General features: G+C 44.9%; 1 protein-coding gene across 1 annotated transcript in view; it reads right to left on the reverse strand.

Moving 5' to 3' along the window:
- The window catches only part of LOC144163227 (uncharacterized), a 40,295-nt gene extending 21,608 nt beyond the window's left edge, over positions 1-18,687 (reverse strand). The window contains exons 1-3 of the mRNA XM_077694085.1: positions 18,486-18,687; positions 16,320-16,528; positions 7,584-7,843 (exon numbers count right to left, since the gene is read on the reverse strand). Of these exons, the coding sequence (XP_077550211.1) occupies positions 7,584-7,843; positions 16,320-16,528 (469 nt within the window). The 5' untranslated portion in view covers positions 18,486-18,687. The remainder of the gene's footprint in view (positions 1-7,583; positions 7,844-16,319; positions 16,529-18,485) is intronic.
- Positions 18,688-18,939: the final 252 nt, after the last annotated feature.

Consider the following 18,939-nt stretch of genomic DNA (forward strand, 5'->3'; position numbering starts at 1 on the left):
TTTAACTTGTACATGTATGAGTAAGAGCTCGCAAAGGCTAGTAACTACCATATTTTCGCGGGTATAACCTGCACCAAAAATGAGAAAATTTCAGGGGTGAAGTAGAGGTGCGGATTAATGTGCGAGGTATTTCCTTTAGTGCAGCTTCACCGCAATGCGTGTTGGGCTGTGATTCCCCTATAGCAGTAATAGCGATTAAGCCACTGTTATCGCATTGACAATGCTTATTTTGCACAAAGCTCAGTGATATACCAATCTGAAAAAAAAAAGGTATGCGGCAAGTCATCTAGTTACGTAGTCAGCTAGGTAAGTTCTTTTGCATTAACAAATGTGTAATGTTAATGCAAAAGAACTGAGTAGTAGCTTTGGTCCATCCTGTTATGTATAAAATGCGGGGGCAATACGTGGGAATTTTTTTTTATTCGTCGATGGAAAGTGGGGGTGCGGGTTTATGCAGGGGTGGGAAATATGCGCAAAAATAAAGTAGTTCACTACTCAAGCATTTACTGTGCAAATTGACAAAGACAAAGAAGGAACACTTTTTTTCATTATTAGTCAGCATGCAGTGGATTCTTTTCATTTCCTTAGAACAATTCACAAATTTTTTTGTGGAGCCACATGTAACAAACATCTCACGAATCTCTTTTTGGAGCCACATGTAACAAAAGCACGATCCTAAAAATACCTGTTTCTACTCCCACACTCACAGAACACAAAGAATCAAGAATAAAACAAAAAGTTCGTACACTACCATATTTTCGCGCATATAAATGTGAAAATTTTAGTGGCAAAGTAGGGGTGCTGATAATGCACAGGGTTTTTTCTTTAGTGCAACTTTACAGCAATGTGCATTGTGCCGTGAAGATGACCTTGCGTACAACAGTGAGGACTGCAGCGCAAGCGATAGCTCTAGTGAGAGCAGCGACACTGAGTGAATTGTGACTTTCGCCTTGCAGTCAGTGTATTCTACTTGCTAAATATACGCAATTTCTGTCTACACAGTATGTGATGTGTTGCTTAAGCAGTAACTTTGGTGCAGCTTTTCCTGTATAAAATGCGCAGGCAATACGCGAGGTTTTTTTTTTTTTTTTTTTTTTTGTTTTGCGGGCTGAAAGTGGGGGGTGCGGATTACCCATATGCAGGGGCGGGTTATACGCGTGAAAATACAGTAATGCTTAGTGAGGAATCAGGAGCTGTAATCACCAGCCACGGTGAAAACAACAGGCGGTGATGAAATGTAGGCTGGCACTTGGTGGATTGTGGAAAGCACCGAAGATCGGATTCTTTAGCTTTAGAGGTAAGTTAATTCCATCTTCAATGCCTACTTTTACTTTATTTTCAAACGCGGCCACACTTTGGTGACTTGTGAAATGCACTAAACGTGGGGTCCTCGGGCTCAAAGGGTTTGTTAATTTTTATTTTTAGCGTCCACCCTTAACTAAAAATACCATTTGGGCTAGTTAGTTGCACAACATATCGGTGAAAACAGCGTTGTTTTAAACGGCATGTCTACATTTATTTTACGTTCAAACACTGCAATGCATGAATGTTGTCGTTGGAGTTGCAATGCCTATTTATATTTGGACGGAGCTTGGTTTGTGTATGAGTGGAGCAACATTTACTTGGTCGCAATGCGAAGTGGAGCTGGCATTGAAGGTTTCTGCAGATGCAACGTGTGCCAATCATGCACGCCACAGGATACTCTCTTGAACATGAACAAACTTAATCACGTGGGCCAACTTTCTAAAGTGCTAGCTCGTAGTTTGGGTGCGGAACTCTCGCTGCAATTCAAGGGAATGATGATGATTATGAGGTTTAACTCTTTCACTCTGGCGCCATAGGCGATCGGAAGCCGGTGTCCGATGATTTCAAATCTCCCGCAAAATCTGAAACACGCGCTGCACAGACAACTATAGCCATCTGGTGTGTTCATTGGCCACTGCTCTTTTTATTTCGGTTTCGTTTGTGTACGTGTCGCGTGTGGTGGCGGTGTAGCAAGAGAAATTTGAACCTAAGGTAAAGAGGAGTAGGAGGAAAAATGGCGTCGGGTTCGCGCCAGGCTCCGCACAGTCCAACAGCTGTCGCCAGCACTTTGGCAGATCCTGCTGTCAATTTTTCTGATCCCAGCAGCAGTGATGATTCAAGCAACGATGTGGGATCTTCAGATTTCAGTTCCGACGACGAAGCTCCGATTCAGGTGCCTCGCACTTCAGCAAGCGCTGGCAGGTAAGTTTCATTGTGACTCCGCGCTGTAATTATTATGAAAACGCGCTTCTTATCTGACAACTGCAGTTTTGCTTTTGTGTTTGGGGTCTCGACAACATATGGCCAGGATATCCTTCCAAATGCACCGCGCCATATCCAGTTTTACCCTTGAGACAGCCTGGTGCCCATGTCGGAGCAGCGCTGAGGAGTGACGCACGTTGGTTCTCGAGAGCGCTGGATTTTTTTCTTTTGTTTTTCACTACGGAGGTGCTCAAGACTTTGTGTGATAACACAAATAAGTATGCCTGGATGCATATTTTAGAGCGACAAACATACTCTAGACCTGACGGCTCCTGGGAGGAAGGGACTCCACTGGAGATGCTGAGACTGATTGGCATCATCATTTACATGGGCGTCGTTGAAGTGCCGCGACTCCACCTATACTGGCGGACAACAGGAATATTTCGCGGCCTTCTCCCACCAAACGTTATGCCACGGGACTGATTCCTTGCATTGCTGTCATTCCTGAGTGTCGGGGACCCCGAAGACACTACAGCTGCGGCGTCTTTTGAAAACACTTGGAGGGTAGCGTGATGATGATGATGATGATTTTGGGTTTAATGGCGCAAGGCCAACAAAGGCAAAGAGCGCCATGACAATGATGAAAGAGATGATAAAGATTTGTAAAGGAGGCACTAGTTTAAAAAACTTTGCTCAGGGGGTTGGTGTATAGGGCCATAATTAAAGCATAGTGAGTATACTAAGATTAATGGTGTATAGGTTCATATTAAAACAGTGAGTGCAAGCACCTAAGGTGTAAAGTCTCAAGTTCCACCACTGTTTTAAAACACATAATGAACACAGGTGAGGTTATGGTCTATATGATATGTATTTTAAAAAGTCTACATCTGCTAGGTAACTAAAAACTTTTTTGTATGGGAACATTGGATGGTCTGATAAAAATAGTGAAGGGTGCAAGGGAATGTTATATGTGTAAGCTTCATTAAAATGACGTTTCCTTTCAATGATGCACATGTCACACTCAATAAGCATATGAAGGACAGAAAGCTGACCCCCACATCGATGGCACTGTGGCTTGTTTGCGTCTGTTAAAAGGTATGAGTGTGTGATGTGTGTGTGGCCAATTCTAAGTCTGCATAAGGCCACTTCTATTGATCTAGCATGTTTCTCAGAGGGAGGTTTTTCAATTTTAGGTTTAATGACATGTAATTTGTTGCTTATTTCTTTATCCCACTGTTGTTGCCAGTGCTCTCGCAGCTTCCTTCTCACATAAGGTTTGAGGTCTTCATATGGAACCAGCTTAATATCTATGCTTTCACGAAGGGCAGCAGCTGCAGCACTTTGGTCAGCGGCTTCATTTCCAGCAATGCCACAGTGGCCCGGAACCCAGCACACTGTGACAGCAAGCTTGAGACTATAAGCCGAGTACAGAGCTCTTAGAACAGCATTAAAAGTTGGGTTTTTACTAGCCTTCAGAGATGAAAGCTTTGTAACAACACTCAGTGAGTCTGTGTATATAACTGAGCTCTTAATTTTGTTTTGGAGAATGTGGTTCAAAGCTAGCAGGATACCATATGCCTCTGCAGTAAATATACTAGTGTTCGTGTTCATTGTTTTGGACAAAGTGAATATGGGGCCAATTGCAGCACAAGACACCGCTGCAGAAGTCTTCGAGGCATCTGTGTAGAATTCAGCTGCCTTGTATTTGTCCCTGAGTGACAGAAAGTGCTGAGTAATAACGAAGTTTGGCACATTTTTCTTTTGCAGTTCTCTGAAAGACATGTCACACTGAATTGGGCAAATGTCCCACGGAGCAACCAACTCATTAATGGAGGTGCAGTAAACTTCAGCAAGAGGAACTTGTAGGTCCTTTGAGAGGCGTGACACTGCCAAAGGGAAGGGTGGTGCTATGGATGGTCGATTTTCAAAAAGTTTATTATTAGTGTTATTTTTCATAATTGCGTTCAAAGGGTGTTCCTTCATAGAAGTAATCTTTGCAGCATACATCAGAGCTGTGTAAGTGCGCTGGTATTCCAAACACCACTGATTAGATTCAACGTGAAGGGATGGAATGGGGCTTGTTCGATATGCACCTGTTGCCAAGCGAAGCCCCAAGTTGTATACTGGGTCCAACATTTTCAGTGCTGTTGTGGTTGCAGACTGGTATACAATGCATCCATAGTCAATTCTTGACCTTACTAGGCTATTTAGAAGTGAAAGCAGACACTTTGACTTGGAGGGTAGCGTGGCTGTTGCAGCACATACATGAAAAATCGGCAAATTTGTTTCAACCAAAGCGCGACCTTGCAGTCGATGAACGAATGGTCAAATCTAAAGCCCGGTCAGGAATAAGGCAGTACATTCGAGACAAAGTGACAAAATTTGGTTATAAGCTCTGGGTGTTGGCAGATTCGAGGACCGGGTACACACTTCAGTTCCTTGTGTACACTAGAAAGCGTGAGCACACGGGCCCCATGGCTTAGCCTTTGATGTAGTCAACAGGCTTTGCACAGCGTACCTCGATCAGGGCTACAAAATTTACATGGACAATTTTTATACGTCCGCAAAACTTTTTGAACACCTACTCGAGCGCAAGACTCTTGCATGCGGCACAACCCGCAAAGACCGCCGCTGCTTTCCAGCCGAACTGAAAGATACCTCATGGGAAAAAAAGACACAGCGTGGAGATGTTCGATGGATTCGAAAAGGCAACACACTCTACATGCAGTGGAAAGACCGCCGCGCTGTGAACTTGATGAGCACCATGCACACAGCAAACGAGCATGTCCCTGCCAAAAGAAGAGGAAAAAGGAGAGGACAATGGGTTCTGAAAGTCATCACAAAGCCACTCCTTGTCCACAAATACAACGCAGGCATGTTAGGCGTGGATAAATACGATCAAATAATTGGCACATACAACGTCCTCCGAAAGTGCATACGTTGGTGGAAAACTGTTTTATCACTGTGTTGACATCGCGTGCGTAAATAGCTTCATTCTCTTCCACGAACACCGAAAAGAAAACACCGGAGTCCCAGAACTTTCAAGAAGCACCTATTTTGACCAATTGGCCTTTAGAGAAGAACTAATTCAGCAGATATTTGAATACGATGAAGTTTCCCAAGGACACGCCCTCTCTCTTCCCCCTGGATCCTCTTCGACACCAGCCAAAAAGAATGGAGAAGAGAAGAAATTGCAAGCTCTGTTATGAAAGAACAAAGGCACAGAAAAGAACGAACATCTTCTGCTCCCCGTGCAATATTTATCTTTGCTTTGTACCTTCGCGTGACTGCTTTGCTCAGTGGCACAGCCGTCAAGGCCGCTAGATGGATGGGCCCTGAAATATTCACGACATGCCATACAGTATTGATGTATATATGAATCCATAGCTAAGGAAACTAGGAACAGTTTGCATATTTCAGAATTTTTAAAATAATTTTCTGGTTTTGTACAATCGCTTATTTCTCGTGTGTTTTTCCTTTTGTGTATTTTGCTTTGTTTATCTGACATATAAACTCTGAATAATTGTATTTCTCACGACACTGCTATTATGTATATGAAAAGGCCAACTAATAGCTACAATATCATGTATAACAATACTAAATGTGTCCAATTGTTCAAGAGAAAGAAATTTTTTTTTTGGAAGCACTCAAAATCCGTCATTTTTCCACTGTAACGAAAGAGTTAATGCACCGAAACCACACAGCTTATGAAGCGCGCCATAGTGGAGGGCTCCGGATTAATTTTGATCGCCTGGGGATCTATAACGTGCTCCGAAATCAAAAATAAAACGAAAATAAACACTGCAATGTTTGTTTAATGATTTTCCGTTTGTAACGGCCATTTCTTGCCCTACATTGCGGTCATAAGCTTCTGATAAACCACTTCGGTATGTCACCCCAATACTGCTAACAAGGCCATATTTGACGCTTTGTAGCTGCAAAACAACAAAAATAGTGCAACACGTTTCTGATGTAAGCGATAGAGACTAACCTTGGCTTTAATTTGTGAGAGTCTGAAAAAAATCGAACATGGCCTTTTTTTTAATTGGCTTTCAAAATATACCAAATATACCACCTTGCTGCAGTACAGGGCTTTTATCATAATGAAACGTCTCAACCACATAAACTAAAATTAGCGCAAAGATTGTACAAGGCTAGAAAAATAACACTAAAAAATTTCAGCTACCTAGCTTGTTGAAATTCTGAGAAAAAAAAAAGCCCCATAATTGGACAATTTCAAAAATTTTCATCAGAAGGACTTTGCTCTGCAAGCCAAACACAAATATGTCAAATCGTTTGAGTATGCAAAGTCTTTACATAAAAAGAACTATGGTGATAGCTGCAGTAGTTTTGGTTTCCAATGTTTCCAATTTTCTGCGAGCCGCTCGATGCGCTTAATGACCCGAGTTGGTTTAGGTTTTTTTTTTTGAGAAAGGGAAATTTTTTTTTCCACAAAATAACTTCACATATGTTTTCCCCTGTGCACAAGGAGCTATATATAAAATGTCGGTCAAAATTAAAGATGTCGATCGGACACGCCTGTCTGATTTCGTGCGAAAACATAGCGGGTAATTCAAGGGCCTAAGAAACAAAACTTATTTTGGCGCTGTGAGCCTAGGAAAAGGCACTGCCAATACACCAATACACTTTGCATGCATTTGTGTTTCCCTTTAAACAAACACGGCTTTCCCTGTCATAGGAAGAGTAGAACGAACTGGACTAGGAACTCAAACTGCCTAAAAAGAAAATTTTTAGCAGTAATAACTTTCAACCCAGACATTTCAGGCAAAAAAGAAAGAAAATCTATTTTTGGCAGCTACGGCAACATTTTAAAACTAGGCAGTCTGACCCCACCACTACTCATGATTCCCTTGCAGGCGTAAGCGTCCTATTGGAGTTCCCTCAAACTATAGCACCAAATTCCTCTCCAGGTGCTACTGTATGAAATGCTAGGGTCTATAATGCCTGTGCCACATGGCAAATTTCAATTGATTGTTGAACACTTACTTACAAGTGAGCTTAAGAGATAGTCAATGCACCACTCAATAGACAACTGCTTCGAAAGCCTCCGGAAGGCATTTGAAGCAGGCAGAGGTGTAATACCTGCACAACATGGGTGTTTTGAAGGTCTCCAAATGCACTGAACTATCAGGTGAACTGCCAGTTGCACTCCCTACATGGCACACAAAAATGATGGCCGAGTCACTGACCACACAGCCAATGACTCGACCTCCATCGAGAATCTCGAGAGGCCATCAACTCCACTGTCAATCACAAGCTTCCGTGTAGCACAGGTATGCGACTTCTAACTGGACCTAAGCTGGGTTCCTGATGTCAGACACAACAAGTATGCTCACCGCCAATGCGGAACTCCTTGGCCTCAATGATGTCTCTCCACCTGTCCAGGACAGCATGAAGAACCTTAGAAAGCGTTCGGAGGAGCTCCCGAAACCTCCGGCTTATCTTGCACTTGAGGAGCTCCCCGCAATCGGATGCAGCGCGCTCAAGAATAGCCCTCCGCTCGTGCCAGTTGAGGGCCTCAAAGCGGCAGAGGAACAGCATCGATTCCGCTTGCGCCACCGTGCCGAAGATGGAGAGGTCGAGACACAGCAGAGACCTGCAGTGCGACGAGGTAACAACATTGTCACAGCACAGTCATCATCATCATCACCTTTATGTCCTACACGGGACAAAGGCCTCTCCTATGTTCCACCATCCCCACCACGACGACAACTATCATCCTAACATCTGTGTCCACTTCAGGACGAAGGCCTCATCTACATTCTACCATGATGATCATCAGCATCATATCATCTTTGTGCCTACTGCAGGACGAAGGCCTCTCACATGTTCCATCATCACCACATTAGTGCCCCTGCTCGACATCACCATCCCCTGTGTCAACTACATGATAAAGGCCTCCATATGTTCTATCATGATGATCATCATCTGTCATGAAGTGGCCTGAGCGCGGGAAATACAAGAAGCAACGGCGGGGAAAAGGCGCAGCAAGCGGGCGAGTGGCAAAGTGAAGAGGAAGAAGCGAAGATCGAAAAGGAGCTCGAGACAAGGGAGAAAGAGGAGGAATGAGGCTCGGGGGTTCCAGAAGGATCGAGAAGTGATCGAGGGCAAGCAGCGGAGCGTCTACCCCGTGGTAGCCTGGCGGACCAGCGGCAGTCGACCGGACTGCGGGTACGCCGATCCTGTGAGGACCCTGCGCTTCAGCGGCAGTCGCCCGGACTGCGGGAGCGCTACCCCAAGCACTGCTCGTGTTCCCGCCGACCAGCTTCTCGGGCAGACCAACGGTAACGTCGTCATGGCGCGGTGACTGCGCTCGGATGCCGGGGCCACGCCGCGTCAACGACAACAACCGCCAGCGGTAGCCGCCTCGACCGGAGCTTCTACTCGCTGCCGCTCCCGCCGCCGCCAAAAACTGTGAGGCCCTTGAGCGATTTCGCGCGGCTTGGACTCGGACCCTTCTGACAGCGACAGCGTATTCGCGTGCCACGCCGGACTCGCAGCATCTTTATTCATTTTTTCCCCCTTCCTTTTTCTGCCTTTTTTTTTTTATAAATATTTCCGTTGTTTGAATTTGGTCACCTGCCTCCTCACTTGAGAGCGCCGCTCCACTACGGCCCTGAACCTGCCATAACATAACAAGTGGCGTCCGCGACAGGACTCTCCCATAACACCTTGGAGAGTCAGGCTCAGACAAGTGGAAAGGATCTACAGGGTTGAGATTGTTAACATGGGGCTCGAGGAACTGGAAAAGCTTATTGCTGATGGAGTCCGGCTGGGACTCAAAGGGCCGGAACTTCGCATGTGGGTCGAGAGTGAACGTTCGAGATTGAAAGCACAGCGTGAAGAGGAAAAGGAAAGGTTAAAAGCCCAGCGCGAAGCTGAAAGGCAGGCGTTGAAGGATGCCCACGAAAAGCACCTTGCCGAGCTGAACCGCCAGTTAGCAATTCTCGAAAACTTGTATAAGAGAAAGGTGGCTGAAGCCTCTTTGGTTGCCCCCACGAAGGCAGGCCATGAAAAGTTGGAAGACGTTCTTGAAGCAGGCTGTAAAGTACATCTTCCCAGGCCAGAAAGTGATGAAAGTTCTTCTCAAGGAACCTTTGGAGGAGGCCTCCATCAGGGTGGCAAAATACTGCCTAATGAGAGATCCAGTTTCAAGTTCGAAAGGAAAATAGTCCCTCAAGAGGTCCAAGCTAGGTGTCCAGAAAGCAGATCTCTGAATGTTGATGACTCCGAATCATCAGGCATTGCGGTGAAAGAAGCTGCAGGTATAGGCGCAGCGATCACTCAAATAGACACACCGTTTTTCTCAGTTGACAAAGGACCTGAAGCTTCCAAATCTGAGTGCTCTGACATTCAATACAGCCAGCCCCGGAGGGAGCCCCAACTTTCTCCAGAGGTGAAGAAAATGTGGGAAGGCAAACACAAGCCCAAAAAAGAGAAGAGGCCTTCTTTCACCACGGGTTCCGCCAACCCCAAGAGCCGTGAAGTACAGCTGAGCCTAAAACGCACCAGGAGGAAGTTGCGCATACCTTTCATCTTGAAGCGGAGGGTACTCAAGCGCAAAGCTGGCATGCTGTATCGACGTGAGACGCGCACGGTCGGTGTAACACAAGGAACGGTTCCAAGACAGGCGAGAGCTAAACGACGCCAAGTGAGAACTTTCAGGAGTTTCGGCCGCCAACCGCTTTCATCTCAGAAGAAACCGGATGCGGAAGGGCAAACAAACAGTCCGGGTGAACAGAGAATTTATTATGGCCACAAATCTGTCCCAGGAGCACCCGGTAACCCAAAGACAGACAAGTCACGGATGAGGGCACGACATCTGAAACTTCCTGGTCAGCTCCTTTGGAAGTACAGGAGAAAGGAAGATGTGCTGAACCAATCGGCTTCCAACGGCACGACCCCTTTCCTGACTTCGGACTTGTATGCTCTTCTATGATGCTTCCCTTCAGGATGAAACTGTGAACTTTAGTGCGACTTTCAGTAGTTAGGAATGACTGTGACGAGACTCCGAGACACTACTTAGAGTGTGATTTTGTTCTTTTGATTTTTATTTTTGAAAGTGTGTGTGGCTCTGCCACAACAACTTTCTTTGAGGGGGGAGTATTGTGATGTGGTAGGGTGTAAAAATCAAAAAGACCATGAACAATCCACTAGAGGTGTGCGGCGCAACAAAGACAATGATGGTTGAATGGTATCGAGATGACGAAGAGGAAAGCGGAAGAGGAAAAGAAGACGTTGAGAATCGGAGGGCAGCGCAGCGCACTCGCTGTTAGTGATGAAATCGTAAGGTTCTGCGGCCTGTCGACCGGACGGCCAGAACCACGGTGTCCTGCGTCTGTCGACCGGACAGTCAGGCACCACGTCCGCACCCTCCACAAGAGGCCGAGGAAGCATCGTGCCGCAGCTCTCTGCATCCGCTGCTTCACCTGACAACACAGATGTCAACACTTCGCCTCTGCAACCACAGCGAGACTTGTTGAACCGTAAGACTGCACCCATTCCACTTTGTTTATCGGTTACGAATTGGACTGTTCCGTTGTCCGCATCATTTCTGTCACCTGAACCTTTCACTCGTATACTCTGTATCTATTCGTAGTGTGCCTTTCGCCATCTTCAGTGTCAGTCATAAATGTTCTTCCACGCATAGTTACGAAACCCTGTGTTGCAGTCTCTGATCTGTACCTCCGAGTACCTCGTCTCGAGTCTCCGAAACCTCATAACATCACATCATCATAATAATAGTCACATTTATTCCCACCGCAGAACAAAGGACTCTCCTGTGTGCCTATATTATCATCACCATCATCATCGTCACATTTGTACCCACTCCATGACAAAGGCCTTCCTTATGTTCTACCATGATGATGATCATCAACGTAATAGTCATAATTGTTCCCATTGCAAGATAAAGGCATCTCCTGTGTGTCATGATCATAACCATTATCATAATCATCATGTTTGTGCCCACTGCATAACAAAGGCCTCCCCTATGTTCTATTATGACGATAATCATCATCACAATAGTCATGTTTGTTCCCACTGCAGGATGAAGGCATCTCCTATGTGCCATTATGATCATCATCATAATAATAATCGTCACGTTTGTGCCTAATGCATGATAAAAGGCCTCCACTATGTTCCATCATCATTGCCCCATTAGTGTACACAGCAGAAGGAAGGCATCTGCCATGTTCTTCCAACCCTCCCATCTAGTGACTTCCTAGTCCATCCTCTGCCTGAAAATATCATGACTTTGCACTCCATCACATTAATAATCTTTCCCGGCATCTACTTCCATCTCCTGGTAGTTAGCCACTCTGCTTGCAGATGTCAAAAAAAAATATCCGGAAGGCTACTGATTCGTGCAGAAAATAATACCTATACATAAAATACCCTTTCTTTGCAGTGGAGAGGAGGGGTTTACAAAAGTTAGAAAGCTGCACCTTCCATTACGTTTCTTTACAGGTACACTGCATTCAAAAAGTAAGGCAACTGCAATCACCGTGAAGGAGGAGGAGGAATCACTTTATTGAGCCTTAGACTGGTTTACGGAAGCAGTGTGGCCACCAGTTTAAGGCCGGCGGCAACGTTAGCAGCATGGGTGACCAGAAGTATCTGGACCTCTGGGTCCGAGCTGCCCAGCCCTCCCTCCAACTGCTCTTCATTAACTATGGGTGGAAAGCACATAATTCATCTTTCCTACTGTAACAATTATATCTTACATGACATTTTGCAAAGCAACGGAGATATGTGGCATACCTGCGGTTCACGCCTCATTTCCCGTAATATTCTTAGTGCAGATGCTTTTTTTTAAAGATAAAATTCACGCTGCAAAGCAGTTGAGCAAAGCAATGTTCAATTGCAAAGATGAACCGCAAGGTTGGTGAAAGGGACACATTGGCAATTTTTAACATGTTTAAAGGAGCCATGAAGAGAAAATACAACTTCGTTTAATTTGAAAGAACTAGGATTCAGTATCCCAATCAGTTCCATTAGAGCCACAAAAGATGTTTTTTTAACGAAAAAAAGCAAGAAGTATTTAAATACTTTCAAATTTTGCGCCACAGTGACGTGTTATGAGCAAGAATGACGTCATACGGGCAAACAATAAAATATAATTTTCAGTACGTTAACTGCACGTCAGCATTCAAGTGATGCGGTCAAATGGAACTAGAGGCCCCATTACAGACGTCCAGTCATGTGTCCTCGCGACAGGTCAGTTAGGCGGCCGCCAATCGCACAAACAAGGTTCCGTGACGTCATAGAAAAGTTGCGGGAAATTGGCTAGGGGGTCGCGACTGCTTCACACGTTTTCTTTAATATCTCCGTTATTTGTTCGAAGACTACGATGATATTGGTATCATTGTTATCGGGACTAAGCAGTCTTTCTAATAAACCTAACTTGTATTTTGTCTTCATGGCTCCTTTAAGGGGGAACATAGGTCTTTGATCAAAAACTTTATTTTTACAGTTATGATGATGAAAATTGGGGGACATGTGTATTTTTTCATTGACTGTGGATATAAAATTTGTATTTGTGTAAAACGACCATATACAAATTTATTTGGCATTTCTATTTGATTTTTTGACAGCTTTTGTAAAAAACAACTGAACAAGGAACCAGTGAACTGTGCACGAATGAAAGGGTGCAATAAGACTAACATCATCATTCTAGCTGGTCTGTAGCACAAGGTACGACCGTTTGAAGTTTGGGCTTGGAATGTGAGAACCAGAAAACTGGTTTTGCCTTTTAGGACCAAACTTCAAACGATTGTACCTTCTGCTACAGACCAGCTAGAATGATGATGTTAGTCTTATTGCACCCCTTCATTCGTGCACAGTTCACTGGTTCCTTGTTCAGTTGTTTTTTACAAAAGCTGTCAAAAAATCAAATAGAAATGCCAAATAAATTTGCATATGGTCGTTTTACACAAATACAAATTTTATATCCACAGTCAATGAAAAAATACACATGTCCCCCAATTTTCATCATAACTGTAAAAATAAACTCCTTTGGTTTAAGACCAGTGTGCCCTCTTAACCTGTTTCAAGCATCTGTCTCATTTCACTCACAAACGTCACCAACTGCCAGAGGCAGTTCATGTGAAGCGAGTGTACAGAGCTTGCTCCTTCGCATGCTTGCTTTCCACCAGATGCACTTGCTCGTTTGGTCACTTTTTTGCTTACTTGTTTTTTGGTTTTTTTTCAAGGTCACACACCCAAGAACAAAGAAAAGCTGCAGTATTTTAATGTGTTAAACACAAAACCTGAAGGCATGCCAATTTTAACAGCAGAGCTGCTTAACCTTAGCTTGGTCCTGTGGCATCCGTGGAAAAAATGAAAAAAGAAAGAAAAAAGACGCACGCACTGCCTCCTGGCGATGAGGCAGAGCATGAAAGCAGCATGCGTCAGCAAAGAATGGGAGGCACATGCTAGCCTCCTGGCCTAGCCTCGCAGCTGGGCTCAGCTCTACTCGGGGAACACGCGGCATAAAAGAATGTCGACTAGTGGAAGAAGAGAGATAGTAGGAATCAGCCGGCGGGCGCCCGTGGCTCAAAAAATTGGCGCCGCCTGCACAAGTGCCTTGCACTAGTGCAAGGCCCTGGTTCAGCCTTGCACTATCCAGTCTTGCACTAGTGGTGCAAGGCTGGATAAACGGTGGAGCTAAGGGTCGACGTGGCTTCTTCCGGTGTTGCCAGGTTTCGCTAGGCTTTGCTAAGTTTTGTTAGGCTTTGCGATGTTTTTGGGTGAGGCCAAGTTTAGCCAGACTTTACAAGGCCATTCTTGTCGGTCCCCCGCACTGGCAGGGGATCCCAGGGGTGAAGAAGCTAAGTTTTAACCCGCATCTCTGCTGTTTCTCCAGCTTTGCACCATTAGTGCAAGCTGCGTTAATTTTTTTCATCCCGCCGGGGCATTTTAATGAGCTTGGCATAAAGTCTAAAGACACTGCCAATTCTTCAATCCTCTAGGGTAAGCCAGAACTTCTCTTGCTTTGAGATGTGCCTGACTGGTGCCAGAACTGTAGCATGAAGGGTACATGATCTTCAGTAATTTATTATTACTACTACATGATAACCACTATTTGTTAAAAACGATACACCAAAAATATCATTAATGCAAGTTAGAATGCTACTACTTTATTGGATGATTTCAAGCAAGGCTAATAAGCATATGCCTGCAAACGGGTTTGAACTTTGAGAAAGGTAACTGGTTAGCGCCCTGACAAGTAAGCACTCTAGTGGACAGGAAAGGAAGATTTTCATTTCTGCCAAAATTCACACCCCGCCAAGTTTCAATCGCTTGGCGTGACAGTAACAAAAATCTCACTTGGGAATTTACATTTCCAGCACAGTTACGCTCACATTAACACACCCCAAAACGTCAATACCGATATCAAGAACACATCACACCGAAGGAAGCTGTTAGTCTTCATAAAATCATGTTTGAACTGTACTCGGTGACAACTTAAGAACGGCACCGGAAGTTGCCGCTGTGCCTTATCACCGTAGCCGGATGTTTCTCCGCGCGGCGCAAGTAGGTCGTTACTGGGAATATTTTGAACATGGCGTGAGCCGTTCCCGTGATTTTTTGGACTTAATATGCTTATAAACGACTCCAGTGACGACAAACAAACTGCATGAGACAAGGCAGACGATATCACGCATTCATAGCAAACCCCTTTCAAAACGCGCGCGCACTGACGTCACGGGTCCGGCGCTTTGGCGGAGTGATACACTACATGGGGTGGTGCCGTTCTTGAGTTGTAACCGGGTGTAGCATGCACAACTTATGCTCATCCAGATTGCATATCCCATCTGTCCTATTCAACTTGGAATTAAAATTTGGAACCTAAGCCTGTTCTACATGCTGCGAATTTCACCTGTGAATTCGTGGTTACGCCGCCACTCGTGCAGCAAAACAATCTAATCTCATTGCTGTGGCAAATTGTCAAATGTTTGGAACAGTCGAACGTCTCCTCTGGACACCGCTTATACAATTGGCAATTTGTCGCAGTTGTGAAAATAGGAAAAATAGATCGTTTTGCCGTGCAAGTGCTGCCGCAGCTGCCAATTTGTAGGCAATATTCGCACCATTAAGCCATTGCGTTCATTGTTGGGCTATCCCCGACACGACCGTAGTGGTCTGCTGTCAGGGTACACCCGCCTTGGGTGTTCAAGGCTAAATTTCACGATTTTTCCCACAAATGGGTAAAAAGTCCGGCCGTTCTGGTCTGGATTTTCCATCCACTTTCCAAACCGGAATGGCCGGAAAGTGGGTAAAAGGTCCAGACCACAAAGGGTTAAGAGCGGGCTTAAGGCATTGAAGCTACACATAGGGAGAAAAAAAAAAAAAAGTTAGTTTTTATAAATTGGAGGGTTTTACAAGCCAAAGCTTCCCAAGGACTATGAGGGGCAGTGTAGTGGAGGTCTCCGGCTTAATTTAGACCATACAGGAATCTTCAACTGGTGCTTGAATCTGACATGGGCACTTTTGTTGTTAAACTTCATCAGATATGAAGACAAACACAGGTTGCTTAAAGTGCGAGCCATGGCATGTACAATTGTTCCATAACTCCACCCCTCTTCCAATTTTCTGATGACTGTAGGGTTTAACGTGCCGACGCAACACAGGCGATAAGGTGAGCTGTAGTGGAGGGCGCCGGATTAATTTTGACCACCTGGGGATCTTAAACATGCGCCGAAATCTCACACACACGGGCGTCTTTTCCTTTTCGCCTCCATCAGAAAAGCGGCTGCCGCGGCCGGAGATCGAACCCGCGACCTCATGCTCAGCATCTTCCAATTTTCTAGTAAGGAAGAAAGGTCTCAATAACTGCTTTAGCAATGAAAAGCAAGCAATTTGGTTTATTTCAACAGCTTTCGGCCTATCAGTTAATGTGGTATAAACTGCAGTGCACTGTCTGCTAGTTCAACTTTCTGTCAACAGATGGCAGGCCAGCACACAATCACCGAAGCCAGGAGACAAATCAGGGTCACTTTACGAAACCTGGGTCCTACAAAATGTGCCGCAACATTTTGTATTTAAAAACCCTGTGTCCACCAGCTCACCTAAGGATGAAATGCGACACGCTGTCTTGCGGGGTGCCTTCAATCAGGCATTCGTGGCATGTGTTGTCTTCTTCTAGGACATCACGGACAGCATCAACATTCCCCTCGCACCTGGCAACCTTCATCAAAATTGCCAGCCTCTGGTGGCATATGTTCCACAGGATGCCCAGGTCCACTTTTTGGTCAGGATACAAAAGGTAGAACACCATCTAGAACGAAGCAGTTGCCGCGTTATTTGCTGCTTTTGCATGGTCGCTGCGACACAAGCTGATGCCCCGTTCAGATTACTAAGAGAACAGGCGTATTGTATGCTATACTCAAATGAAATTAGGGTTGCCACCTGCCCGGTTTTCGACCGGCCCGACCGGTTTTTTAGACAGCAGTCTTGTTGCCGGTCGTGCTTAGAACTGGCCGCCATTGGCCGGTTGTTCAGCCATCATGCCACAACTATTATTTCTTTTTGCCGTTTTATAAGCGTCACTTGAGCAACTGCAACGATAAATATGTGTCGACAAGCTGTGCAAAACACGCGAGCAGAGAAAATACGCGGGCGAGTGCACGAACTAACCACACAAAGCACGTGCGGTTACTTTTCGGTGCGGCCCATTCAGAGCAATAACCAAAATCTCAGTCACTTTCAGTACAAACATTATGTTGATTTCTCTCTACCAAAATGCTACAATAACGGGCATTGCATGTCAAAAAGACATAACGTATTTTTCCAGCAATAAATTCAACTTCCTATATGCCAAGCCCCTCCCGGCGGGCCATTTATTATTATTATTTTTTTTTTTCGGGGAACGGTGGCAACTCTACATGAAATGGTGCTTTGGGTAATTTGGTTGGCCTGGAGGTCAGTCGGCATTATTGTTTAGAAACACTATGATGTTCCCAACAAGAGCATGAATGTAATATAAACAAGTAGAAGTTGTACGAACTCTTAAATGTTTCTTCCTTAGTTCAGATAACTTTGTTTTGAAACCAATATTTACCCCTGCTCAATTGGATTTCCACAACGAATGAGAACAAGAAAGAAACACTGAAGGTTGCATGTTAGATTTAACCATTTCATTTGCAAAGAATTTGTAAAGAGACACAGCGATGGGCTCCTCCGCTGGGATTAAAGGATGGTAAAAAAAGGTAAGCATTTGTAAACTCTGAAGGCTGATGTGGAGACGTTTCATTCCCTTTTTGTTAAAAAGCGACTGAAAAAATTATTCCTTCAGGCTGAAGAATGGACAGCATGTCTATTCCGTCACCTGTCAGGCTTTATCTTGACTACTTTTAAACATATACATCCCACTAGCACTGCTTGCAAGCGCAGTGGAGAGTAAGCCCACTTGATGTTGGCTTTCCCTGCATAACACAGAAGAGCACCCATTCGGTGTTATTTTGAAGTTGGCACCAACCTCTCTCCTTCCTCACAGAAAGCACCACATGGAACGATCTCTGTGAGCAACGCGACAGGCGAGAGCATTACGTTATCTCTGTGGGAAACAGCGAAAAGTGACAAGACTGGGATGCTGCAGAGGCCCTTCAACGCCGACTTTTGCCACGCCCCTTAATTCCGGCCAAACAGCTTCATTTTACGGTCTGCTTCCTTTTTTGCGTGTTAGTTAAACGCTGGTCGCGTTCCTAAAACATGACCACTGTCCCCAAGTACGGTAGTGCATATTTTTCGCTACGCCCTTGGTTTTTCTTCTTGCATGGTTTTTTTTTTTCTTTTCCCCCGTACAGATATCGGCAATATTCCCGAGTTGAGTTGGGCATAAGCACAACGTAGCCCGCCCAGCAGAAAATGAGTTAGGTCAATGCACTTGTGCTGCCGAATCATTAATGAATAGCGCATGTGACGACGAAGGAATAAAGGAGATCGTCAAGAAACTTTCTGCTGGTCCAAGGTGGTTTATGTTCGGCATTTGTCAACTTAACTCGGTGTCATCAGATCTCTTCAATGACTTGGCTTTCGGATTTCTAATGCGTGCCCTTTATGAATTGCGGTGTTTACGCTTGATTATTTCCAATCGGCTATCTTAAAACTATTATCCATATCTACAATGATGTGCTTAACAGCAGCATGACATGAGCTGGTTTTAAAGCTTGCTGCGCGCAACCAGTCGTGCGTTCAACATGCAGAGGTAACAACTTTGAAATTTCCGTGCTTACGTTGGAACAGGAAGACACTAAGCAACCAAGTTACATTGCGGCGCAACCTAAAAATTGCCGTGATAATCCGTTCTTGCAGGTCACATATAGTCATTTTCTAACATTTTTTGTCGCCTATAACGTTTTGTAATACACTCTAACCGCATGTTAGCTGGTTGCCGTTGCCGCCGTCGGCTCGTTGGCTATCGACTGGCTTAGCCTGGCTCAAGATGGATTTGGCATTACTAGCGAAAGATGGCAGCACGTACCGAATTTCCGCCGTTGTCAAGTAGAGCTCGAAACTGAAAACCTGAACGCACTAAATGCGCGTTTCCCTTTTTAAACAATCAGCCAATCACATAATGGCATGACCAGCCATCTCACAATGATGTGCTTCATCACAGTGCTGCCTGGTTCGCGTGATTGTTTTGCATCCAGACGCAATGAAACAAAACAAAACACCCCTGCGCTGACT

The sequence above is a fragment of the Haemaphysalis longicornis genome, unplaced genomic scaffold (assembly GCF_048455015.1).
Source record: "Haemaphysalis longicornis isolate Haplotype H1 unplaced genomic scaffold, Haemaphysalis longicornis Haplotype H1 scaffold_12, whole genome shotgun sequence".
Taxonomy (NCBI): Eukaryota; Metazoa; Arthropoda; class Arachnida; order Ixodida; family Ixodidae; genus Haemaphysalis; species Haemaphysalis longicornis.